At 50.7% G+C, this 25,596-nt stretch overlaps 1 protein-coding gene across 2 annotated transcripts in view; it reads right to left on the reverse strand.

The window, feature by feature from the left end:
* Window positions 1-25,068, reverse strand: part of SNX31 (sorting nexin 31) — a 64,326-nt gene extending 39,258 nt beyond the window's left edge. Inside the window, exons 1-6 of one of the 2 annotated variants that reach the window (XM_070075371.1) lie at window positions 24,624-25,068; window positions 24,449-24,523; window positions 16,791-16,905; window positions 12,487-12,551; window positions 4,532-4,642; window positions 1,229-1,319 (exon numbers count right to left, since the gene is read on the reverse strand). In XM_070075371.1, coding sequence (XP_069931472.1) covers window positions 1,229-1,319; window positions 4,532-4,642; window positions 12,487-12,551; window positions 16,791-16,905; window positions 24,449-24,523; window positions 24,624-24,689 — 523 coding nt within the window. In that variant the 5' untranslated portion in view covers window positions 24,690-25,068. The remainder of the gene's footprint in view (window positions 1-1,228; window positions 1,320-4,531; window positions 4,643-12,486; window positions 12,552-16,790; window positions 16,906-24,448; window positions 24,524-24,623) is intronic. The other variant, XM_002710716.5, reaches the window with a different exon arrangement.
* Window positions 25,069-25,596: the final 528 nt, after the last annotated feature.

Consider the following 25,596-nt stretch of genomic DNA (forward strand, 5'->3'; position numbering starts at 1 on the left):
AGTCTGTGCATGGTCAGTACAGACGAAATTTTTTTGAATACTTTTGACCGACGCTGGCTGACTCTGTAGACGAGAAATCCACAGACACAGGGGGAAAACTGTTATTTGATCCTCATTAAATCCTAGCCCCTTGCGTAGGGCTACATCACACTGTGATGCAGATGAAGAAATAGGATCAGAGGTGCCCAAGGGCTTAGCCAGCACAACTCCTGGCTCAAAGTCACCTCCCCACAGTTTCTTCAGGACATACAAGTCGACTTCAAAAAGTTTAAGGAAAAATGGAATTAAAATATAAACTTGTTTTGGTACAAAAAATTGTTGATATTCATGCATACATGCTGTCAACTCCTTTAGGATAACTGATACCATTTTACAACTTAAAAAACTTGGAATTGGGACTGTGGTGTAGCAGGTAAAGCCCCCACCTGCAGTGCCAGCATCTCATATGGAAACCAGTTCGAGTCCCAGCTGCTCCACTTCCAACCCAGCTCTCTGTTATGGCCTGGGAAAGCCATGGAAGATGGCCCAAGTCCTTGGGCCCCTGCACCCATGTGGGAGACTTGGAAGAAGCTCCTGGCTCCTGGCTTCAGATTGGTATAGCTCCAGCTGTGGTAGCCAATTAGGGAGTGAAGACCTCTCTCTGTGCCTCTCTTTCTCTATGTGTGTAACTCTGATTTTCAAATAAATAAATAAATTTTTAAAAAATGATAACAAAAACAAAAACTTGGTATTATCTAGAATACACTAGAGAAATATCTAGAGAAAAGCCAAAGTGTGGAGCTGGATTGTCATCGATCACTCATTACCCCTTTATTTCTTCAAAGAATCTGAGAACGTCTTCACGTCATGCACATTCCACAGGTGTCTCCCAACAAGGAGACACTGTGCTGCCATGTGATGCCCCAATGCCGGGACACTGGCACTCCAGTCATGGGGGCTGCTGCGTGCGGCCCGGGGACAGCGGTCAGGCCCAGGGGCCAAGGGGAAAGGCAGCATAGTCAGGACAGTGAAAGAGGAAGTGCATTTGCTGGACAGACCTGGGTCTACCTCTGACCTTGCTACCCCCACAGCTGCCACCCCAGCTCACTCTGAGCAAGGATGCCTTCTCCCACTCCCCAGGCCCCTGCCCCAGGGTGGAGAACACAAGTTAGGACCTCCCCCTGGCTGGGGGTGTGGCCAGCCTCTCACCCGCCCACCCCGTGACCTGGCTGCCCTCATTCCTTCTTACCAGAGAGTTTTCCCTCTTCGCAAAACTGAATGAGGAAGAGGCCGAAGTAGCCCAAGAGCTCCCGGCACAGCCCGATTCTCTGCGACACGACCTTGAACCAAAGACAAGCAAGGAGGGGAGGGGTGGTGTTAGGAGTACGCGCCCGCTTCCTCACTGTGACACGCGGCATCGGATCTACCCATGCACATCCACGTTTTGTGGCCTCGTGGGCACTCAAAGGAATCATGTTGGGATCTAAAAATGGCATATAGTCACCTTAGAAAACCTGGAGCTATACGGACTACGAGTGAAGCCCATAAAAGCCAGCCCCTCCCAGTGAACAGAGACGGGTCTCAGCTGAGGACACTTCTCCCGTATCATTCTGGTAACATCCCCCAGAGGGGAACAGCTGTTCCCTGAGAACGTGTGGCATCGCCCCTGGAAGTGCGCCCCAGTGTGCCTTCCTGTGGACTGGATGTCCACGCGTGCAGGACAGGACCCAACCCCACTGCCTGGCTGGCAAACCCTCATGGACATGCTACCATCTGCCATTGACACCCAGGCCTGCCTCTCTTTGACGCTTCCTGTGCTGCTCGGGTGCAATTGACTAGCGTGTGCTCAGTGGACACCCGGGATCCAGGCCCAGGCAGCCCTCAGCTCACATCCGTCTTCCACCTTTACAGTTAAAGCTTTTGTTTCCGCACCAGTGGATCCTTGTTTACAATTGGGCCATCAGGTCCTACGTGCACTCCCCTCCTTGAGCAGGAACCTCCACCCCACCACAGGCTGGCTCGGCTCTCCCCAGCCTGGCCCCCTCCCAGCCCAGCTCACTAAATTGTCTCTGTAATGCCCAGCACCTGCCCTCACAGCACCTGGTCTCCAAGTGGCAGATGCGCCAAGAGCAGCTGCAAAGAGGGTGCTTTCCTTGCAGGGGTCTGATGGTACCTTGTAAGACGGCCTGCTTAGGTGGCCGTATGAGTGGGCGCTATCAGGCCAGCCCTGGAATCAAGAACAGCTTTCCACACGGGCACACCCTCTTCCCCTTCTATCCTGCTCTTGCCCATGAACTTGCAGAAGACCCCAAACCCGAATGCAGGGCTCTCTCTCTCTCTCTCTCTTTCTCTGTGTCTTTACTAACATCATCATGAAGACATCTTTTCCTACAGTAAATCTGACCCAAGCGCCACTCAACTGAGCTTTCTCTCTCTCCTCACTCATTTAGAAGAGAAAGCTGGGGACAAAAATGACATGGGAGAAGCCTTTTACGATTTATAAAGTCCTAAATACAGACAGCTTCTGTTGAGAGGAGGGAGCACACTAACATTATCTCTCTTGGCGAATGCTGATGATGCTTCAAACTCAAGACTCTACCAAGGCTACTCCGATCGCACTAGATCTCAGCTTCCGGCTGGCCCTCAGGGGGCGCATTGACAAGTTACAGGCAAGAGGCAGGCGAGGCGGAGGGCCAGGGATGCAATGGGAGAGTGGCAGCAGGCATGCCTGAGGAGATGCAGACAGCCAGGCTTAATTACAAATTTGAATGACAGTTTTGTGCAAGCTAGAGAGTTTTCCAGCCCCCGGAAGGGGATTCCCATCAACGCCTGGGCCAGGGCTCACTTCACCTTTTATGGAAATGCTAGAATCATTAGCACTTCCAGTCACATGGATCTAATGACCCAGTGTCCCGGGTCTGACTTTCTCACAAGCCACGGTGACCGGAAGAGGGAAGGCTCATTGTTCTAAGATTGCGAGTATCCCTCACCAAATGCATGCCGTCAGCTTCAAGGCATGCTGGGTAGAGAGGATGGTACTGTGGAATCCTAGGCTTGCTGCCCTCCTCCGTGCCCACCCAGCTCTGCCTCTATACATCAACTACAACCACTGCCAACCACGACCAACAGCCGTAACCACACTTGTTTATGAAACACCAATGGTTTCTGGAATTCCTTTGACACCATCTTGAAAGGTTGCAGAATTCCCCCCAATCTCACACAGCCACTATGTGCCAGGGCTAGAATTTGAATCCAGAGCTCCTCCTGACCCCACAGGTAGGAGATGCCAAATTCTCTCCCTACCACCTTCAGCTGCAAGTATGTCTAGTGTGGCCAGCGAGCCGAGGGTGTAAAAACCATGCCAGGGTGAGGTATTTGGGTCTGGCATATGCTCTCTCATTCTGCCCAGTCCAACCATTTCTAAAGTATCGTTCATCCTGCAGCCGTGCCCCTGAGTTACCTGCCTTGTCCCAGGTGCACCTGACCTTGTGCACCGCCCCCCCCCCCAACTATTCCTGTCTTCCTCCTCCACTGATGTGTCTCAAATATTAAGCATCAAGGGTCTTTGATGCTTTTGGAAAGATCATTCTGGAAATCAGTACATAAGATTGACCAGACCGGAAGCAGAAAGCCTAGGTTAGGGACAGCTATAGAAGTGTAGCTGAGGAAGGATGAGGGCCGGAACCCAGATCAGGGCATTGGAGGGGTGGGGGAGGGGAGAAGATGATTAGGACCTGGGCGGGGGGGGGGGGGTGAAGGAGGAGGAGCCCAGGAGACCTCAGTGGATGCCCTCAGCAACTGCCACCCAGCATCTGCAGGAACAAGGAGGCCAAGGACAGGTCAGGGGAGGGTACGTACACGATGACGTGAGTAGGAAGAAAGGTCCAGAATCATCATTCCGGGGCAGGACCAAGACCCAGAGGAGGTGTTTCCTTGCCAGGAGGACATGAGTGGGCTTCCTTGCCGGGCTGTGAGGAGGAACCAGGTGCCCCACCGTGGGTTCCTGCAGGCTTGAAGGGGTGGAGCCCACCAAGGAGCGCTCCTGTTCCTGGCTCACAAGGGCTCGGATGGCAACCCCAGCACAGGAGTGGCCTGTCCTTTGGAAGGCCCTGGAAACTCCCCCACTTCCTCACGTTGTCTACTTTGTAGTCGCCCCCCCGCCCCACATCCCTCTCCCTGGAGGGTTAGAACCAAAGCCTTCCCAGGGAAGAGGGCCTGGAGCCCCAGGTGTGAGAAGCTGGTGTCCCCTCGGCAGCCCGGTGGGGCCGGAGGAAGCAAGGCCTGGGCGGCAGGGCTGGGGGTGGGCACATTTGGAGAAGGGAGCAGCTTCCTGGGTGTCCTGCTTGTTGTCCCCAGGGAGCTGACTCTGCACCCAGAGTTAGACCCGACGGGGCACTGGCTGCCTGCCTCCTTCCCGTGGGGAAGAGGAGCTTCCGAGAAACCCTGTCACCAGCCACCTCGGTACGGCCTGGCTCCATTCTCCCTCCTCTCCCTCAGCATCCCCAGATAAAGCACTTGCATATTTTCAGGCTGCGTCCTTAGCTCAGCTTACCTCCAGGACTCTTTCAGCGGTGTCTGATGTTAGGATGTCGACCCCAATCCTCCCTCCGCCAGGCAGAAGTATGTCCAGGAAGGCTGGCTTGGCAGTGATGTTAAACGTGTTCTGTAAGCCAAAGGAAACTAAAATAAATTTCCCCACCCAGCAGCCCCCGGGGCAGCAGGCGAACAATCAGTGGCCGCCCTTGTGGGTGCTTTGTGGGAACGCGATCCCCAGGGACACAGCAGCTGAATGGGGGCAGGGTGGGGGAGGGGGTACGATAGGGGGGGCAGAGTGGGGGAGGGGGTATGATGGGGGGCACGGCGCAGCAACAGCAGGAAGCTTCAACAGCTTGCAAACGCACAGTACAGCATTCGTCTTGGAGAAAAAAGCTTTCGGCCACATCATCCGCACTCTTGGTAGTCTCTGAATGAGTCCTTCCAGTTTTAAATATTTCTAAGCATCCTGAGAGGTCCCTATTACAGATTCTCTGTGATACTCTGTGCATGTGTGTGTGCTGGGGTTGGGTCAGGGTGAGGGCTGGGGGTGGGATGCTGGTTCAGCCGATCCTCCAATTCTTGGACCCCACATGGCTGTTCCAACAATTCAGTTCACTTCCGCCTCAATTAACCTGGAGTCAGCCCCAGACCCCACAAGTGAAAGGGCCCAGTTCCGCAAGACTGCCCCCATTGCAGCTGCCTGTTGCAAACGGGGTGCCTGGGCTACCCACCCTCCTTTCCAGCTGACTCCGAATTCAGGGGTTCCCAGGACTTCCTCTCAGATCCCAGAGTTTGTTAAAATGACACAAGCAACTTAGGAGAACTGTACTGACCATTGCTGATTTATTGTAATGGACACAACTCAGGATAGTCTAAGAGCAGGAGACTCCTGGAGGGGCGGGGGTGGGTGTGGAGTTTCCACGCCCTTGCTGTACGACCACCCTCCCAGCTCTTCCACTTGTTCAGCAACCTGACAGCTCCCCACACCCCACCAGCCCTGAATTGTTGTGGAGCTCCCATCTCTCGCTGTGTGCGAAAAACTGAACAGGCTACATTCCCTTTCCACACCTCACTCCCAGAATAAGGAAAATGGGCAGGGCCGGGGGCGTTTGGCAGTTAAGATGTTGCTTGGAACACCTGCAGCCGGTATCACACACAGTGCCTGGTTGGAGCTCCGCTCTAGAGTCCAGCGTCCTGCTAATACGCACCCTGGGAGGCAGCAGGTGATGGCTCGGGTAGGTGGGTCCCTGTTACCCACAGAGGGAGACCTGGACTGAATTTCAGGCTCCTGTCTTTGGCTTGGCCCAGCCCCAGCTACTGCTGGCACTTGGGGAGCAAACCAGCAGATGGAAGCTCTTTGTCTCAAGTTAAAATAAGGATGAACAGTACTGGTCACAGACTCTCAAGGTGGCTTTATTGTTTTGTTAGCATTACCAGGGATGAGGAGGAAGTTCCGTACCTTCCAAGGGATTAGGAGTCAAGAAGCCTCAGGAAGGAATCCAGGCAGGGCCCGAGTGACGCAGAACAGCCCTCATCTCACACCCTCTCCTGGGTGCATCACCTTTCCCAGACTCTAACCAGCACCACAGCCCCTCCAGCCCCCCGCATGGACGTCTGAGGGGGCCTCCCGGCTTCCATTCTCCTCCCCACACCAGAGCACTTTCCTAACAGCCGCAATAGCAACGCATTTTAAATGCAAACCTAAAGATGTTCCTCTCTTGCTTAAAACCCGCCAGGGTCCTTCCATTGCTCCTGGGAGATCCAACTCTTTGCCACTGGCTGGGGGTAAGTCAGCTGGCAACGGCCCCTGGCCTGGGATCCCAGCACCGCGGGTGGCGGCTTCACCAGCTACCACTACCACCCTGGTCCCTCCCTTGGCTTTTTATACTGATTTGTTTGGATGACTGCTTAGACGGTAAGTTCCTTCAGAGTAGGATGCTGGTGAGTTTATTTCCGACACTGCCCTGTACAAATAGACACCTGAATAATTGATATGTCATAGTTTCTCCAAATAATCTACCTGATTGGAAAAAAAAAAAAACTAAGATAGTGGTCCCCAAAATGGAGCATTTACTAGTGGATTATTTCTATGCATAACCACCCTCTCCAGCCCACCACTGCATACTTACCCTACCCATATTTCAGCAAAGAACATTAAAGTCTCCACTGGGCTAAGGTGACCTCCTTCATCCACACTGTAGGACGCAGAGGCTAAAGGGCCACGCTGTTCCTTGCCAATGGCCAGGGTGGGACACGGGGCCTCCCAGCTGCCCTCACTTCCTTCCTCCTCCTCTCCAGCACGACTAACAGGTTTCCTCACCCACTGGAAACCTGACTCACAATCTGTGTCAACCGGCTCCATTTTCCCCAAGTCACCAACCACACCTGCCTTCTTCCTCATCCCCACCCCCCACACCCCAACCTCACCTTCTGTAAATCACACAGAAGACACTGAGATGGGAACTTCCCTCCTACTCATGGCCCAACCTGGGAAGCGGCCTCTTGCCTTGCGCAATCTCTCTGTCTTACCTTCTACCTAAGAGGTGTCACTCCTCCACCTGAGCTCAGGTTGTGCCCCGCCCTCCTTCCTCAAGTTCAAGGTCACGGACTCACTGATTTTCAAGGCTTCTCTGGCACACTCCCAACCACCCCATTGCCCACCTCTCCTCCTCTGCAGCTCTTTCCCACCAGCAGCAAACATATCCTCCTGGTCTCCCTCAGCATCAGTAAAACGGAGACTCAGGGCGGATCGTCTCCCAAGGATCCGAGCTGCCTGACCACTGGGGGGAGTTCTGTTTTCCACACTGCTAGAGGTGTGGCAAGAGGCGGCGCCACAGTGAAGGACAAGGAATGTGGTTTTTCTTTTACGTTGTACAATTTTAACTCTAGGAAAAGTAAAAAATAAAAGTTGTCCAAGAGAGTAAAGGTAATCATAGACAGAATTTGGCTGCACAGTAAAACATATTTGTGTGTTATGGGACAATGAAAACACAAAGGATCTAAAATCCTGGCTTAACAAAGCTGGGGGTACAGGTGTGGTGGAGGAGGTCATCAAAGGTGACACCTTCATCTCCACCCCCCCATAATGGTCCCTGGAGAATGTCTAAAAACGGAAGGATAAGAGACATTCATAGACACACTTCATTAACCTCCTGACCTCAAACATCTGAAGGTAAGCTACAACATGTGAAAGGCATTGCTTCCGGATTTAAAACTGCAGGGGAGGGGTGTGGCGTACTGACTAAGAAGCTTCCCTGGGAGTAGCCATGATGCCACAAGTACTTGGGTCCCTGCCACCCATGTGGGAAACCCAGTCCCAGCTGTGGCAGGCATTTGGGGGAGTGAAAAGCAGATGGAAGATCTCTCTCTCTCTCTCTGCCTTTCAAATAAACAATAATGAAACTATATATAAGCCCATTTTGCTTTGATTTTAAAAATTAAGCCATTTTATAACAATATGGTAAAGTGGAGAAATAATGGCATCAAAATATATTTATATGATGAGGAGGGGGAGGGGGCCTTGTGGACAAGGGGTTCAGCTGCCAGTTGGAATGCCCACACCCTTTGCCCACACCCTGTACTGAGTCCTGGTTCAAGTCACGGTGGCTCAGCTTCCAACCCGACTTCCAGCTGATGCACGTCCTAGGAGGCACTAGGATGGCCCAAGTGTTTGGGCCCCTGTCACCCCCCTGGGAGACGCAGCCAGAATTCTGGGCTCCTGGCTTTGGCCTGACTCAGCCCTGGCTGTTGCAGGCCTTCGGGGAGTTGAACCTGTGGAGAGAAGATCTCTGTGCCTCTCTCTCTCTGTCTCTGTCTCTCTTGCTCTGCTTTGAAAAGAGATAACATTTAAAAAAAAAGATATTGATAATGATGAAATAAAAGGAAGTATAAAACAAATCTTAAAAAAACATACGCTGGGCCGGCGCCACGGCTCACTAGGCTAATCCTCCGCCTTGTGGCACTGGCACACCGGGTTCTAGTCCCGATCGGGGCACCGGATTCTGTCCCGGTTGCCCCTCTTCCAGGCCAGCTCTCTGCTGTGGCCAGGGAGTGCAGTGGAGGATGGCCCGAGTACTTGGGCCCTGCACCCCATGGGAGACTAGGAGAAGCACCCGGCTCCTGCCATCGGATCAGCGCGGTGTGCCGGCCGCAGCGTGCTGGCCGCGGCGGCCTGGAGGGTGAACCAACGGCAAAGGAAGACCTTTCTCTCTGTCTCTCTCTCTCACTGTCCACTCTGCCTGTCTAAATAAATAAATAAATAAATAAAAATAATAAGCTGGGAGTAGTGACCAAGGAAGAATTAGATTTTATTTGAATTTTACTGGACTATTTTAATGTATTTATAGAACTAATAAAAATGCAAAAGCAATACAAAAACACAATTAGAGGGGGAAGTCAGCTTGGTGGAGTTGGATTGTGTACACACACACACACACACACACACAACTGAAATAAGCCAGCATGCTGCTGCCAGGTACCTCAGGAATGAAAAACTGAGAAGAATGCATCTATTTTTGTTTGTTTTTGACAGGCAGAGTGGACAGTGAGAGAGACGGAGAGAAAGGTCTTCCTTTGCCGTTGGTTCACCCCCCAGTGGCTGCTGCAGCTGGCGCACTGTGGCCGGTGCACCACGCTGATCCGATGGCAGGAGCCAGGTGCTTCCCCTGGTCTCCCATGGGGTGCAGGGCCCAAGGACTTGGGCCATCCTCCACTGCACTCCCTGGCCACAGCAGAGAGCTGGCCTGGAAGAGGGGCAACCGGGACAGAATCTGGCGCCCTGACCGGGACTAGAACCCGGTGTGCCGGCGCCGCAAGGTGGAGGATTAGCCTAGTGAGCTGCGGCGCCGGCCCGAATGCATCTATTTTTAAGAAACTTTGAAGCTGGGTCTGGCGTGGTGCTGCAGCTGGTTGAGCCCCTGACACCAGCATCCCATATGAGCGCAGGTTTCAGTCCCAGCTGCTCCACTTCCAATCCAGGTCCCTGCAAATGCACCTGGGAAGGCAGCAGGAGATGGCCCAGGTGCTTGGGTCTCTGCCACCCACATGGGAGACGTGGATGGAGTTCCTGGCTCCTAGATTCAGCCAGCCCTGGTTGGTGTAACCATTTGGGGAATGAACCAGCGAAGATCTCTCTCTCTGTCTCTCTCTCTCTCTCTAACTGCCTTTCAAGTAAATAAATCTTAAATAGAAAAAAGAAGCTTCGAAATCGTCCAGCACCGTGGGCTTCCTTTAAAACATATGCTAAAAAATGACTCCTTTCAGATCAAGAGGAAGAAGAGGAGATGTGGCTGACTTTCCCAAGGATGTGAGTGTGTCCTGTGGTTAGTCTGCCCCGCCCGGAGGGAGGTGTGCGCACCAAGCTCCACACATCTCCCGCACACTCACTCATGGGCCCTGATCACTTCCACACGGGGCACGGGAGACAGTCTGCAGAGCACATGAGGCCAACTCCCCGAGCCGGGCTCCGTCTCCGGAGCAGCGTTAGCCCAAGCCAACACTCAAGGCACGTTTGTGGAATGTGTCAACAATCAAGGTCGGGAGAAGGCAGATTGAGGCACACACAGGACAACCTTCCTGATTTAAACAGAACCTCCTGGGGCCAGCACTGTGGTGTAGGGGGTAAAGCAGCCACCTACAGTGCCAGCATCCCATATAAGAGCCAGTTCAAGACCCGGCTGCTCCACTTCCAATCCAGCTCTCTGCTATGGCCTGGGAAAGCAGTAGAAGATGGCCCAAGTCCTTGGGCCCCTGCACCCACATGGGAGACCAGGAAGAAGCTCCTGGTTTCTGGCTTCCGATCTGCGCAGCTCCAGCCATTGCGGCCAGTTGGGGAGTGAACCAGTGGATGAAAGACCTCTCTCTCTCTCTCTCTCTCTCTCTGTGTAACTCTGACTTTCAAATAAATAAATAAATCTTTCAAAAAAATAAATATTAAAAAACAAAACAAAACAAAACAGAGTGCTGGGCTTTAGCATAGGATATGGAAGAAAACACTCAGACACAGAAGGTTAGATCCAGAACCACAGCAGACAAAAGGAAGTGGCTCAAGCCCCGCCTCTCCCCAGCACGACGTGTCAGCCAACAGCTAGCCTGGAAAGAACACTCTCTCAGCTTCAGTGACAACCTGGGAAGAACCTGCAGGAGGGCTGTGCCAACACCCTCGGAGAGGGGAAGAAGGAAACATAACACAGAAAACACACACCTGAAGAATTATGCCCCGAAGCAGAAAATGATGGATATGCTAATACAGACATGGCTCCTCTGAACAAAGACCTCAAAGAACTGACAAAAGTCTTAAGAAAGAGGTAAGAGAACAAAAGACTATGAAAGGGAACTCGCAAAGTTCATGGGAATAAAAAAAAAAAAAACAGACGTTACAAAAATGGAAGCAGCAGTATTGTACAAGACTTTTGGATAAAATTACAAAAGCAAAAACACTCACAGAACTAATACCAGGTAAAAGCTTTTCAAGTTATCAGAAAAGAAAAATATTCACAAAGTTCTAAAACACTGATCCCCCATGAATGATTGCTAAAAAGCATTGACAGGGCCCAATGTTGTGGCATAACAATGGGCATCTTAATCTGAGCGCCGGCTGGAGTCCTGGCTGTTCTGCTCCCAATCCAGCTCTCTGCTAATGGGTCTGCGACGGCAGGTCTTGGGCCCCAGCCACCCACGTGGGAGACACAGACAGAATACCAGGCGCCTGGCTTTGACATGGCTCCAGCCCCAGCCATTGCAGCCATCTGGGGAGTGAACCAACAGATGGTAGACATCTCTCTGTCTCTCCCTCTTCTCTGTCTGTTACTTTATCTTTCAAATAAATAAATCTTAAACAAAAAACAGGGTCAGTGATGTGGTGTGGTGGATTACGTTGCCATCTGCAGTGCCAGCATCCCATCTGGGTGCCAGTTGGAGTCCTGGCTGCTTCACTGCCGATCCAGCTCTCTGCTATGGCCTGGGAAATCTGTGGAAGATGGCCCAAGTCCTTAGGTTCCTGCAGCCACACAGGGGAACCTGGAAGAAGCTCCAGGCTCCTGGCTTCGGATTGGCCTAGCCTCAGCCATTAGGAGAGTGAACCAGCAGATGGAAGTTCGATCAATCAATCTCTCTTTCTCTCTAACTCTGCCTTTCTTTCAAAAAAAATAAATAAATCTTTAAAAAAAGTTTTGTGCCCAAATAAACTTAGTTTTCCATTTCATTTCAACAACCCTTTTGATACACTCTTGTATTTTAAACCATCAAGTGCACCATTTCTTAAAGTGGAGTGGGCCAGTAAATATGTGTGCACCGTGAACCCCTGCCTCACCGAAATGTGCTCCAGTGTCTACACGTCAGGCCGAGGTATTCCTGCTCCCCTTGCTGCGATCCAGCTCAACACTGTCATGTTACTGCAAAGCCTCGTCTTTGTCAGAGCTCAAACTCAAACATGCAGGCATAAAAACGTCTCCCTTTAGGCAATCAGAATGAGTGATGTGCTAAATAGATGGAGAGGGCAAAGCTTCAGGCCCTAGATGGCAAGTGGCCATGGTTCTTTCGATGGACCAAGGAGAGGGAGTTCCCCAAGGTTCCATTGTAGCCACTGAATTTTCTCCATGCCTCAGCTACAAGAAAGCCCAGGGCAGGCCACACACCCACTTCATGCTCAAAGCCGCCCTTCTTTTTCTGCATTCCAAGGCTGTTTTCCCCTTGGTCGGTTTTGAGATGAATGATTCTGAGGCCACAAAAGAAGGTGTCTATTTAATAAAATCTACCAGAGGTAGATTGATGATCCATCTAGATCCTAAACTTGCAGGAGAACAAAATCGAAACCGCTCTCCAAGTCATTCGAAGCAAATACATTCCACCCGAGTCCAGGCTCTGTGGGCCAGCCAAGCAGAAGCACACACGTGCACACACGTGTCCACACGGTTAACACAGCCCCACGTTCAGCACAGAGATAACAGCCCAAGAACAGAAGAGCAAGCTTACCAGCTGTACCAGCTTCAAGAAATCAATGAAGACTTCACTTTTCAACACGTTCGGGTCCGCAGTTACTGGAAAACACGAACCGCGAGATGGGTTAGCCTGGGCTGGGCTGAGCCAGGTGTGTTAATCATTCTGTCCACCACGGTACGTTGCTGCTGCCCGGTGGTCCCCACTGAAGGTGAAGGAGATTGTGACCTCCCAAACACGGGAAGACCCACAAAGCCTGCCCCCTGCAGGCAGCCCTAACAACAACAAGAACCGCTCCTACCAAGCCGGGGTGATGGTGCTTGTGAGAATCTCACTCCATCCACGCACACCCACACTTCTCTGCCCAGAGGCTGGTGAAGTTAATATGAAAAATGAAAAAGCAAAATGATCTCTTTTTTTTTTTTTGTAGGTTTATTTCAAAAACAAAAAAACAAACAAACAAAAAAAAAGGCTGAGCCATAGGCAGAGAGAAAGAGAATTTGCAATTACTGGTTCACTCCTCAAATGCCTGTAGTGCCCAGGGCTGGACCAGGCCAAAGCCAGGAACCAGGAAGCTTGCATTAGCAGGAAGTTGGATGGGAAGTAGAGCAGCTGGGACTAGAACCAGGCATTCTGACATGAGATGTGGGCACATCTCAAGGGGCAGCTTAGCTGGCTGTGCCCCTAAAACATCAGCCCAGACGTGAGTCTAGATCCCAAGCTTAGCCAGACACTTGGCAACTTGGAAAGTTTCAAATCAACCAAGAAGCATTGAGAGCACCTCTTTGAATAATGGGAGTTCTCAAGAGGTTACCAAAAAAGGCACGCATGGCAGTCGGAAAGACTTAAAGAGGTTTACCTGCCCACATTCAGAGAAATATTTCCCCCTTACCTTTGTTCTTAAAGATTTATTTATTATTTGGAAGGCAGAGTTACAGAGAGGCAGAGGCAGAGAGAGCGAAAGAAAGAGAGGTCCTCCATCCGCTGGTTCACTCTTCAAATGGAAGCAACTGCCAGCACTGGGCCAGGTCGAAGCCAGGAGCTTCTTCCGGGTCTCCCACGTGGGTGCAGGGGCCCAAGCACTTGGGTCATCTGCCACTGCTTTCCCAGGCCGCAGCAGAGAGCTGGATCAGAAGTGGAGCAGCCAGGACTTGAATTGGTGCCCACATGGGATGCCGGCACTGCAGGCAGTGGCTTTACCCAATACGCCACAGCGCCGGACTCTCTCCATTACTTTTAAAACTCCAATACCGGATGGCGTTGTGGCACAGAAAGGTAAGCCTCCATCTGTGACACCAGCATCCCCTGTATCAGAGTGCTGGTTCAAGCTTCCGATCCAGCTCCTGGCTAACGCACCCGGGAAAGCAGTGGAGGATATACCAAGTGCTTGGGCCCTGCCACCCACCATGGGAGACTGAATGGAGCTTCAGGCTCCTGGCTTTGGCCTGGCCTAGCCCTGGGCTCTTGTAGCCTTTTGGGGAGTGAACCAGTAGACAGAAGATCTCCCTCTCGCTTTCCATCCCCTGCTCCTCTCTCCAATGCTCTGCCTTTTAAATAAAGAAATTTTAAAAGCAAAACAAGGGGCCAGAGCTGTGGCATAGTAGGTCAAGCCCAGCATCCCATATGGGCGCCAGTTCGCGTCCTGGCTGCTCCAACAGAGCTCCCTGTTACTGTGCCTGGGAAAGCAGCAGAAGATGGCAAAAGTACTTGTGCGTTTGTACCTGTGTGGCAGACCCAGAAGAAGCTTCTGGCTCCTGGCTTCAGCCTGGCCCAGCCTTGGCTGTTGCTTCCATCTGAGGAGTAACCAGCAGATGCAAGACCTCTCCTTCTGTCTCTCCCTCTCTCTGTAACTGTGTCCCTCAAATAAATAAATCTTTAAAAAAATAAATAAAACAAAACACCAGTAACCAGTGCCAGTGGCCAGAGCAGCTCAGGTATGAGCTGGCCACCCATTCCTCCTCGTCTGATCTTCCCCCGGACCCCACACGGGAGCTGAGCTGACTTGGGATCGCTGTGAAATTTCTCTCCTTTTTGCTGCTGCTTTACTGCTGTTCTCTAACGATTTCTACCAACATTCAAACTTGGCATGTACTGACCAGGCGATGCGTGCGGGGGTGGGAGGGTCCATTCCCAAACAACACCACTGTATAAAAGGCCAGCGCTCTTTTTTGAGGGGTACTTTCAAGGGGCAAAAGCCTCCAGCCTCTAGCTGCTAGAACAAGCATCCTCTAATGCAAGTTCACCAGTGTGACTATGGTGCACCAGGCCCTGGGCTAAGCACTTCCTGTCTTTCAGCTCATTTAATCTCCATGACAAACCCTGAAGGAAATATTATCTCCAAGGCTGGCGCTGCAGCTCAGCAGGCTAATCCTCCACCTAGCGGCGCCGGCACACCAGGTTCTAGTCCCGGTCGGGGCGCTGGATTCTGTCCCGGTTGCCCCTCTTCCAGGCCAGTTCTCTGCTGTGGCCCGGGAGTGCAGCAGAGGATGGCCCAAGTCTTTGGGCCCTGCACCCCATGGGAGACCAGGAGAAGCACCTAGCTCCTGCCTTTGGATCAGCGCGGTGTGCCGGCTGCAGCGCGCCAGCCGCGGTGGCCATTGGAGGGTGAACCAACGGCAAAGGAAGACCTTTCTCTCTGTCTCTCTCTCTTTCTCACTGTCCACTCTGCCTGTCAAAAAAAAAAAAAGAAAGAAAAAGAAATATTATCTCTAATTTACAAATAAAGAATTGAGGCTCAGAGGAGGTAAGCATATTGCCCAAGGTCACACAGCCAGAGAAGAGTAAGAGTGGGTTTGGGCTCTGGATCGGTGCCAGGGCCAGAGCTCTTAGCCAGGCCCTTAAGCTGCATGGTGACCTTCCTTGGCCTTGACCCTAATGACATGAAGGAAGACCAGGCCTGGAACAGCAATCCCTCAGACACTGCACAAAGGCCATTTGTACAAAGGCCAAGTGTTAAAGGAATATTTGACTAAGATGCGGGCAGACAAATCACATCAAATGGTTCTTGTGGTGCAGTGGGTTATGCCACCACCTGTGATGCTGGCACTGCACACGAGCACTGGTTCCAGTCCCATCTGCCCCACTTCTGATCCAGCTCCCCGCTAACGCACGTGTGCTGGGAGACAGCAGGTGATGAGCCAAGGACTTAGGTCCCTGCCACCCACGTGGGAAACCCAGATAGCTGTTGGGGCCATCTGGGGAGTGAACCAGCAGATGGAAGATCTCTGTCTGCCTGTCTCTCCCTGCCTTTCAAATAAAATGAAAAAAAAGAAAAAACAAAAATAATAAAGCCTCTATGCCTCATATTTCCTAAGACCTTTCCTATAAACCATTTCTCTCATCCCTGTGCTTTTTAAAAAAAAAAAAAAAGTTTATTTCTTTGTGTATTTATTTATCTGGGAGGCAGAGTGACAGGGAGAGGGAGATGGAGAGAGACTTTCCGTCCATTGTGGGCCAAATGCCCACAGCAGCTAGGACGGGTGCAGCTGAAGCCGGAAGCCAGGAACTCCATCAGGGTCTCCCACTTGTGTGGCAGGGACAAGTACTTGAGCCATCGTCCGCCACCTCCCAGCAAGCTGGGTCAGAAGCAGAGGTGGGACTTGATCTTGCAGCTCGACCTGCTGCACCACAGTGCCTGTCCTCCTGCATTCAGTCTTGATCCAGGTAACACTTCTTTGTTTTCAAAGCCAACATACAGCACCTGACAATGAATCTGAATAGTTTAAAACCAGATACAAAGAACACCTATCATACGATTACCTACCTATGAAATATCTAGACTAGGCAATTCTATAGAGAGAGAAATTAGAGCAGCGGGGCCAGTGTTTTGTGGTACAGCAAGTTAGTCTGCCACTTGTCAGGCGGTCCCAGTCCCAGCTGCTCTGCTTCCGATCCAGCTCCCTGCTAATGGGCCTGGGAGGCAGCGAAAGATGACCCAAGTGCTTGGGCCCCTGCACCCATGTGGGAGACCTGGATGCAGTTCCTGGCTCCTGGCTTCATCCTGGCCCAGACCACACTGTTTAGATAATTTACGGAATGAGCCAGCGAATGGAAGATATCTCTGTCTCTGCCTTTCAAATAAATGAGTAAATAAATTTAAAAAACAAAGGAATCAGAGTAGTGCTCACCGGGGCTGGGTTGGGGAGGAAACAGGGTGTGACCCCCACTAATGAGTACTGGGTTTCTTTTTGGAATGATGACAACGACCTAAAATCAGACTAAGGTGAGGATTGCACAAGTATATAAATACATTAAAAACTATATGACCATATGTTTCAAATGGGTGAATTTTATGGTGCTTACCTTATATCAATAAATCTATTTAAAATGCAAATACATACCATTTTGCAAATATTGTTCCAGCTGCTCTCTCCTCTCATTGGCCATAGATACAGTCATGGCCAGATAGTGCTTCGGGGGGAAGGGTGGCAGCCAGTTCCCAAAGACTCGCTGGAGCTGGAAGACCCAGAGAACACCCAGTGAAAGCGAGCAAGTGCCCCTCCTAGCACTTCACTTAAAAGGAATCCTCCCAGGGAGCCAAAAGGACAAGGAGAGGATAATCTTATTTTCTTAGGGAGAAATTTATTCCAGTACATGTCCTAGAGGGGCTATCAGACGTATCACAGACAGACAACTCCCAGGTCTACGTTTGGTTGAGTTGGGGTATGTCTTTATTTTTCATTTGTTTTACAAGACAACTTCCCACTCACATCACACAATATTTCTTTTCACAATAATTCATTCTGCAACAGTGTCTTGGATGTCACTGATGATAACTGGGAATTCTACCCTTCCACCCCACCGCCACCAAAGCGGAACGTCACAGCAAATACTCACCAGCTGTACTAGTTGCCTGTGGCCAGTGAGCCCTGAACTGCGGCTCACGTCAGTCTCTCTGGATTTCAGGGAGTTAGTGCAAAGGAGAGGGAATGTGAAATAGCTCACTATAATAGTTATATAAACTAGATTTAAAAAAAGCTTAGTAAAATTAATTCTACCTATGTATTTTTACCCTTTTAATGTGACTTCTAGAAAGTTAAGATTACGTATGCTGTCCACATTTTATTTCTGCTGGCCAGTGCTGGCTGCAGAATCCCCACAAGGCTGATGCATGATCCCAGTAGAAAGCCACACAGGCGCTTCCTCCCAGCCCCTCCACGTGCCCCAAGACCACCGTGACAGCCGTTTTTATGGACACCAAATGCTGAGTGCATAGAAAACAAATCTAAAATGAAGAATCAAAGTGTGTCTGCATCACTCCAGCCCAAGCCTGAAGGTGAGAAGGGAAACCACCCAGAACCCCAGCCGGATTTCAACACAGCGCCCAGGGAGCAGGGTGGGGTGGAGGGGCTCAAAGCTTACCATGGCCATAGTCAGTTGTTTTCAGAAAAATGAAAGCTGGTCCAAGAGAAATGAGGCTACCATCAGACAAGAATTTTAGCTCTGTGGCCTTTGTCACAAATACAGTATATATTTGTCATGTGTTTACCTTGCATGGATCCCAACTTCCAAATCTGGGGGAAATTGATTTCTCTACCACCATACTGGCCCAAGGCGAGGTCATCTCTTTCCCAGACTATGGTAGTAGCCTTCTAAGGCAGCTCTCAGCTCCTGACCTTGGCCCTTTCTGGTCTATTCCTAACCCAGCATGTGAGGTGACACGGGGAACATGTAAGCCATGTCATCCCACTGCCCTGCCCCAAATGCCCAGGGCTTCCCGTCTCACTCGAGTAAAGCCAACATCCTCACCACGACCATCAGGTATGCTGGCCACTAGCCACCTAGGAGCACCTTTAAATTAAAAGCTTAAAACTCACTTCCTTGGCTCTATGCATCGTATTTCAAGTGCTCAGCAGCCATGTGAAATATAGCAGGTTGCTACTGGATGGGGCAAGGCAGATACTGAGATTTCCCATCAGCACAGAAAGTTCCACGGGACGGTGTTGATGTAGCATCTAAAAAAGTAATGCATTTTGTTTGGTGGTTGTTTGATTGATTTTTAGAGCATTTGAAGGCAATATTTATTTTTATCATTTAAAAAATTTAAATCCTATGTCCTGGAGGGAATCCTGTGGCTCTAAAAGACACTTTGGAAATTCCTTACAAAGCTAAACAGAGCCTTACTCTATAATCCAGCAATCCTACTTCTAAGTATTTGCCCAACTGATCTGAAAACTATGTCCCTACAGACACCTGCATTGAATGTTTACAGCGGGTTTATTCATAATCCTCAAAACTGGAAGCGACAAAATGCCCCTTAACACGTGAATGGATAAAGAAATGGATATATCCACCCAATGAAATATTATTCAGCAATAAAAAAGAGCTGTCAAACCACAAAAAGATATGAATGAATCGTAAATGCATAGTACTGAGTGAAAGAAGAAAATTGGAAAAGCTACACAGCGTATGATTTCAATCGTAAGACATGCTGGAAAAGAATAGGGGTGGTGAAGAAACCCACAGCCCCCAAGGGTTTGAGGTAGAAGAGTCCTTCAGAGGGGAATCACGTGGAATTTGTTCAGGCAATAAAACTATTCTCTAGGATACTACACAGAATTGTAGCTTCCACATGACCATATGCATTTGTCAAAACCTACTGAACTTTACAACACAAGCTTAACATGTGCAGATATTTTTTAAAAATCATTTGGGAGGTCGGAGGAATCCCAGGAGAGAATGCAGAACGGGACCTTCTCTATTACAAGTGTACAGAACAATCCCACTGAAAGGAGTAAAGGGAAGAGGTGCTGATCGAAGTCTACAAAACTAACTAACGGCAAAGAAGCCGCCCAGATGTGAGCACCGTGCTCCAGCTGACGAAGGTGTTCCTCAAGGGAGGATGGCTTCACAGTTCCAGCAGAGCCAGGTGTACAGCATCAAACAATTAAGAAAGTAAATGGGGGCCAGCGCCATGGCGCAGGTTAATCCTCCACCTGCAGTGCCGGCATCCCATATGGGCGCCAGTTCTAGTCCCGACTGCTCCTCTTCCAGTCCCGCTCTCTGCTGTGGCCTGGGAAAGCAGTAGAAGATGGCCGAAGTGCTTGGGCCCCTGTACCCACGTGGGAGACCAGGAAGAAGCACCTGGCTCCTGGCTTCTGATTGGTGTAGCTCCGGCCGTTGCAGCCATCTGGGGAGTGAACCAATGGAAGGAAGACCTTTCTCTCTGTCTCTCCCTCTCACTGTCTGTAACTCTACCTCTCAAATAAATAAATAAAAAATCTTAAAAAAAAGAAAGAAAGAAAAGAAAAATAATGTGAATGATGAGACCAGCATTGTGGTGCAGAAGGTTTAACCGCCACCTGCAAAGCCAGCATCCTATATCACAGCAAGCATAGTAGTTTGAGTCCCAGCTGCTCTGCTTCTGATCCAGCTCCCCGCTGAAGCATCTAGGAAAGCAATGGAAGATGGTCCAAGTGCCTGGGCCTTAGCCACCCACATGGGAGACCTCGATGGAGTTTTTTTGTTGTTGTTGTTGTTTTTTTTTTTTTTTTTTTTTTTTGACAGGCAGAGTGGACAGTGAGAAAGAGAGAGAGACAGAGAGAAAGGTTTTCCTTTTCTGTTGGTTCACCCTCCAATGGCCACTGCAGCTAGCGCACTGTGCTGATCCGAAGCCAGGAGCCAGGAGCTTCCTCCTGGTCTCCCATGGGGTGCAGGGCCCAAGCACTTGGGCCATCCTCCACTGCACTCCTGGGCCACAGCAGAGAGCTGGACTGGAAGAGGGGCAACCGGGACAGAATCTGGTGCCCCAACCGGGACTAGAACCTGGGGTGCTGGCGCCACAGGCGGAGGATTAGCCTATTGAGCCGTGGTGACAGCCATGATGGAGTTCTTGACTCTTGGCTTCAGCCTGGTCAAATCCTGGCTGTTGGGGCCACTGGGGAAGCAGATGAAAAATCTCCTTCTATCTGTCTCTCCCTCTCTCTGTAACTCTGCCTTTCAAATAAATAAATAAATCTTAAAAAAAAAAAAAAAGAAGAAATGGCAGATATCATGAGTCAGGTTTCTTAAGGTTGTAGCGAGAATTCAGAGAAGAGGAGGCCAAAATACCCATGTGATGATGCATTCCAGTTGGATATATTGGCAGTAACTCATGTTCCACTTTAATGTACAGACAGCTAAATATAAAACTATCTTAGCTATGTCTATATACACGGTTCAGTTTACATCCCTTGCTTGAGAAGTCTTCAAAGAGCTCACAGAAAATGAAATTAAAAATTAGTTTGTACTGATGCAAAAAAGCTTGAAATCCATGCATACAGAAGATCTTCAAAACACTCATGGAAAATGAGTAGTAGGAAAAAACTGCATGCACCTCAGAAATCTTTACACCAAAATAAACTTATCTTTCAATTGCATTTTCCCCTGTACTGGTTCCATCAGCTGTGAAGGTCTAGAAGCAGTTACACTGCTGGAGCAATGAACACACACAGTGCCCAAATCTTGGTGTCTAACACCATTCTCTGAAAAGCAGCTGGGATCTAGCGAGACATGGCCACTCTGATGACTGAAACAGGAAAGATACAAGATGGGGAGATGGGGGGAGAAGGTGGTGGTGGCAGCATTGTGATGCAGATTAAGCCACAGCTTGCAATGCCAGCATCCCATATTGGAGAGCCCATTCCATTCGAGTTCCAGCTGCTTCACTTCTGATCCAGCTTCCTGCTAATGTGCCTGGGAAGGCCCTGGAAGATGGCCCAAGTGCCTAGACCCCTGTCACCCAAATGGGAGACCAGGATGGGATTCCTGGCTCCTGCCTTGGGCCTGGCCTGTATCTGGCTCCTGTGATCATTTGGGGAATGAAGCAGTGGTTGGTAGGTAGATCGGTCAATCGACTGATCTCTCTGCCACCCTGCCTGTTGTCTTTCTTATTTGAATAAATAGATCTTAAAAAAAAAAAAAAAGGGACCAGATGATCCTGGAGTCCCAGAAAGAAAAGAAGTATTCAAAACAAAAGCCTTAACAATGGGAGAATGTCAGAGACACAGGAGCAAACTTCAAGTGCTCCAGTGGGTCACAGCTGGAATCATTTGTTCAAGAAAATATAGCAGTATAGTTATATTTTATAGCTGCAGCATAATCCAAAGTATAAAATAATATGCATAAGTCTACTAGACATGGTGTTGAATAAAGAAACAGGAGTGACTGGACGCTCTGTGCAGAATCTCAGATCACCTATGTACTCGTTCCTCAAGGAGAGGGAACACCAATCGCCACTCTAAGTGTGTGCTGTCTCAGGGACTTCTCTCCAAAGAATATGCCACGGACAGGGAAAGGAGTAGCCTGACAAACACTACCTGAGGCAGGTGACCGAGGTCCACCCCAGTCACGCTCACGGCAGGTGCTCTCGATATGATGTGACGAGAATGCTGCTTTACCTCTGGGGTCCTTATCCCCCAAACCCATCACCCCAGTTGAATCACGAGAAAAAAAAAAAAAAAAACAAGATAACAAAGCCCAGTAAGTGGACATTGGACAAAACATCTTCCCAGCATGCCTCGAAACTGTCAAGGTCATTCAAAGCAAGGAAAGGTCAGAGAAACTCCAGAGGAGCCTGGGAGACATGAGGACCAAATGTGATGTGATTTCCTGGTTAGGATCCTGAGCCAGAGATGGGACGTTGTGTGAACGCTAAGGTGCTATGGAAGTCTCAATAAGTTATGGACCACAGTTAATAATGTATCACTAGCGCTTCATTAACTGTAATGAATCTGCCACACTGTTAGAAAAGGTTAATGGAGGAGACTGAATGCGGAATATTTGAGAACTTTCTTGGCTATCTTCTCTGTAAACCAGGAGTGAGGAACCATTTTTCTGCAGGAGACCATTTGGATATTTATAACATCATTTGCGGGCCATACAAAATCATCCACTTAAAAATTAGCCTACTGTGGGTCAGCGCCGTGGCGTAGCAGGTGGAGCCGCCACCTGCAGTGCCTGTATCCCATGTGGGCGCCGGTTCAAGTACCAGCTGCTTCATTTCTGACTCAGCTCTCTGCTGTGGCCTGGGAAGGCACTGGGGGGATGGCCCAAGTCCTTGTGTCCCTGCACCCTCGCGGGAGACCCAGAAAAATCTCCTTGCTCCAGACTTTGGATCGGCCCAGCTCCGGCCGTCGCAGCTATTTGGGGAGTGAACCAGGGGATGGAAGACCTCTCTCTCTCTCTGCCTCTGCCTTTCAAATAAATAAATAAATAAATAAATCTTTTAAAATAAATAAATTAATTAACCTGTATTTTTATCAAATTTCCAGTCCTATCCCACCTGCCTTAGCAGGGCAAGACCGAATGATTTTGTGGGCTTTCTATAGCCCATGGGCCAGATGTTCCCTATCCCTGATGTCAACTAAAACCATTCCCCTAAATAAATTTCATTAAAAACAAACTGATGTCCCGCTCTTCTCTTAAAACACTGGAAAATCTGTACTCACTGGGCCCCCGCTTTCTGAGGCAACTTTGTGTTAGTGGAGACATAACAGCTCCTGTCACCTCCTGCCACCTCTCAACTGACCCTCATCTCATCAAAATTACTCGCCTGACCCTGTAGCCAGCGAAACCTAGCACAGAACAGCACAGCAACAATGGTTTCTTTGAGGCGCAGGAAAGTTCCCTGCCATGCGGGCTACTGTCACAGGCAATCCCATGGGTGCATCACCCAAGGCGAAAGCTCAAACACCCTGGCTTTATGCTAATTCTATTAAACACAAGCAGAAATCTGTCTTCTTTGCAGGAAATTATTTCTTGGTTAACTGAGTAAATGATCTTTAAAAAGCATCTTCGCAGATGTTCCCAAAGTGGTTCTAATCATAGCAGCCTTAAGACAGGTTCTCTTCACTTGTCCACACAGCCCCGTGGACAAGCAGGTTGTCTCGAGGGGGCAGGGCTGGTGAGGACTGCGTTCAGATGCTGCTGTTTTAATTCCAGGACAACCTCTCACACTGACTTCCCCGTCATGCAATTCTGGCCTTTCCAGTGACGAGAAGCAGAGGAGTCAGTTGGAAATGTCATCCCCCCCCCCCCCCGCCTCCTCTGCCACACTCACAGGCCTCCACACCTGTCCCTCAGTGGGGACAACCTGGAGCGAGCGGAATTATGACGCAGGTCCTTTCCGCAGTCTTGGGGTCTAATGTCCACGCATTCATCCCGGCTCTCCAGGTCCCCTGGTAAACATCAGATCCCTAGATAAAGGGCCATGGCTCAAAGCAACCAGGAGGGAACACTGGCCTGGACTTTGTCTGTTTTCCTACTTCTTCCGCAGAACAGCTCTGTGAGGGAGATGTGTGATCACCACAATAGGGAGGGAGGAAGGAGTCTATTCGGGAGAAAGAGCGGGGTGAAGTTGATTTGCAAACTCGCATGTACTCCTGAACTCTTCTTGAAGATTGATAACACCTCCTTACAAGAACAATGACCCCACTACCCAGAGCAGTACATCAGGCTCCTCTCAGGGACAGCAGGCTGAGAAGCCAGAGTGGGAAGTGGCTTCCGCACTCAGCCATGTGCTTCCCGGGTTCCTAGTTGGCCGGGACTTGAAGTGCTTGTATCGCCCTTTGAAAACGACAAAAGGAAGGCACACCCTTGCAAAAGGGGTAAGCGTAGGAAACGCAGACTAACCACTAACTAACTGCTTCTCGCCACTGGAAAGGCCAGAAATGCATGGCGGGGAAGTCAGTGCGAGAGGTTGTCCTGGAATTAAAACAGCAGGAGTCCTAACTTGAAGCCACGCCTTGCTCTAGAAGCTTTGTTCATTTTGAAGGGGCACGTGGTCCCGAGCCAGAGCCCGCGCTGCCACGGAGCCCACCCACCGCAAGCTAGCTCCCTACCAGGTGGGCTGCCGAGGGAATGGGAGCAGCACCTGCACGCCACGCCCTCACCTCACCTCAGCTGTGCGTTCCTGGAGCCGCTGGCCCAGCAACTCACCACCTCCTTTCGCAGGTAAGGAGACCCGGGCCGGGGAAGGGTCCCCCACCTCTCCCCGCCGGTCTCCGCTCCAACCGCTCACCTGCTCGTTCCAACGATGCAGCTGGCTGTAGCGCACCCTGCAGAAGAGGAACCCGTCCAGGTACACGGAGTACAGCTGCAAACACACACCCGACCCGATCCCCAGTGAGCCGAGCGTGCAGGCGAGCGCGGCCCCCGGCCCCCTCCCCGCCCGGCCGCACCCCGCCCGGCCGCACCACGTAGCGGCCCCCCAGCGCGTCGGGCCGCTGCTGGGACACCGGGATGCAGAAGTGCATCTTCATGGCTGGCGGGCCCGGAGCGGCGCGGGGAGCAGGACCTGCTGCTGCGGCGCGGCCCGCGGCTCTGAGGCTGCTCACAGACCCGCGCCCGCTCGCCTTGGACCTGGGCGTCAGCAGGTGAGGCGGCCACAGGGCCGCACCGCCCCTTCGTCCCCTCCCCCCGCAGCAGCTGGGAGCGTGGTCCCAGGACAGGTGCGGGCGGAGCGTGTCCGGGTGACCGCCCACCTCCCCGCGCGTCCAGCGCCCGCAGCCACCCGGCGCGGAGCAGGCGCCCAAGTGCTCGGCGGAGCCTGGGGCGGCAACAGGACAGAGACCCCACCCCCACCCCGAGAGCGCCAGGGTCTCCCTCTGGGTCCTTGGACTCCTGAGGTCCTTGAGGGTGGCGGTGGGGTATGTGGAGACGGATGTCGAATTCTTCGGGGGAGAAAGTCCAAGGTTTTTATCAGATTTTCAGAGTTCCTCAAACCCAGGAAAGTCCGCTTCGGCAGCGCACCTGTCCTGAGCACCGGCCTTACCTGGGCGTGGCCAGCGGTGCCCCACCCCCACCGCAGCGCCCGGCCAGAGGGCGACTTGTTCTCTGGGGGCGCAACCAGCCGGGGCACCCATTACCTGCCAACACCAGTGCACCATGAATTCGGATTTAGAAATAAATAAATGAGTGAGTGAGTGAGTGAATAAATAAATAAATAAATAAGGTATCTTAAGATTAGCACACTTGTATTAGGCTCAACTGTTTGTGTTAAACTTTGTTGACTGTAACACTTAAAGTCTGCCCCAGTAGGTAACCCCACTTCCGCTTATTTAAGCTTTTTTCCCTTAACAGATCAGAAACCTCAAAAAACTGGAAGTGGCTGTGACCTGAACCCTGAAAAGCAAGCTCTGGTCTCAATTAGGTCAGCTGGGTTTGCAC

Source organism: Oryctolagus cuniculus, chromosome 6, assembly GCF_964237555.1.
Source record: "Oryctolagus cuniculus chromosome 6, mOryCun1.1, whole genome shotgun sequence".
NCBI classification, from domain to species: domain Eukaryota; kingdom Metazoa; phylum Chordata; class Mammalia; order Lagomorpha; family Leporidae; genus Oryctolagus; species Oryctolagus cuniculus.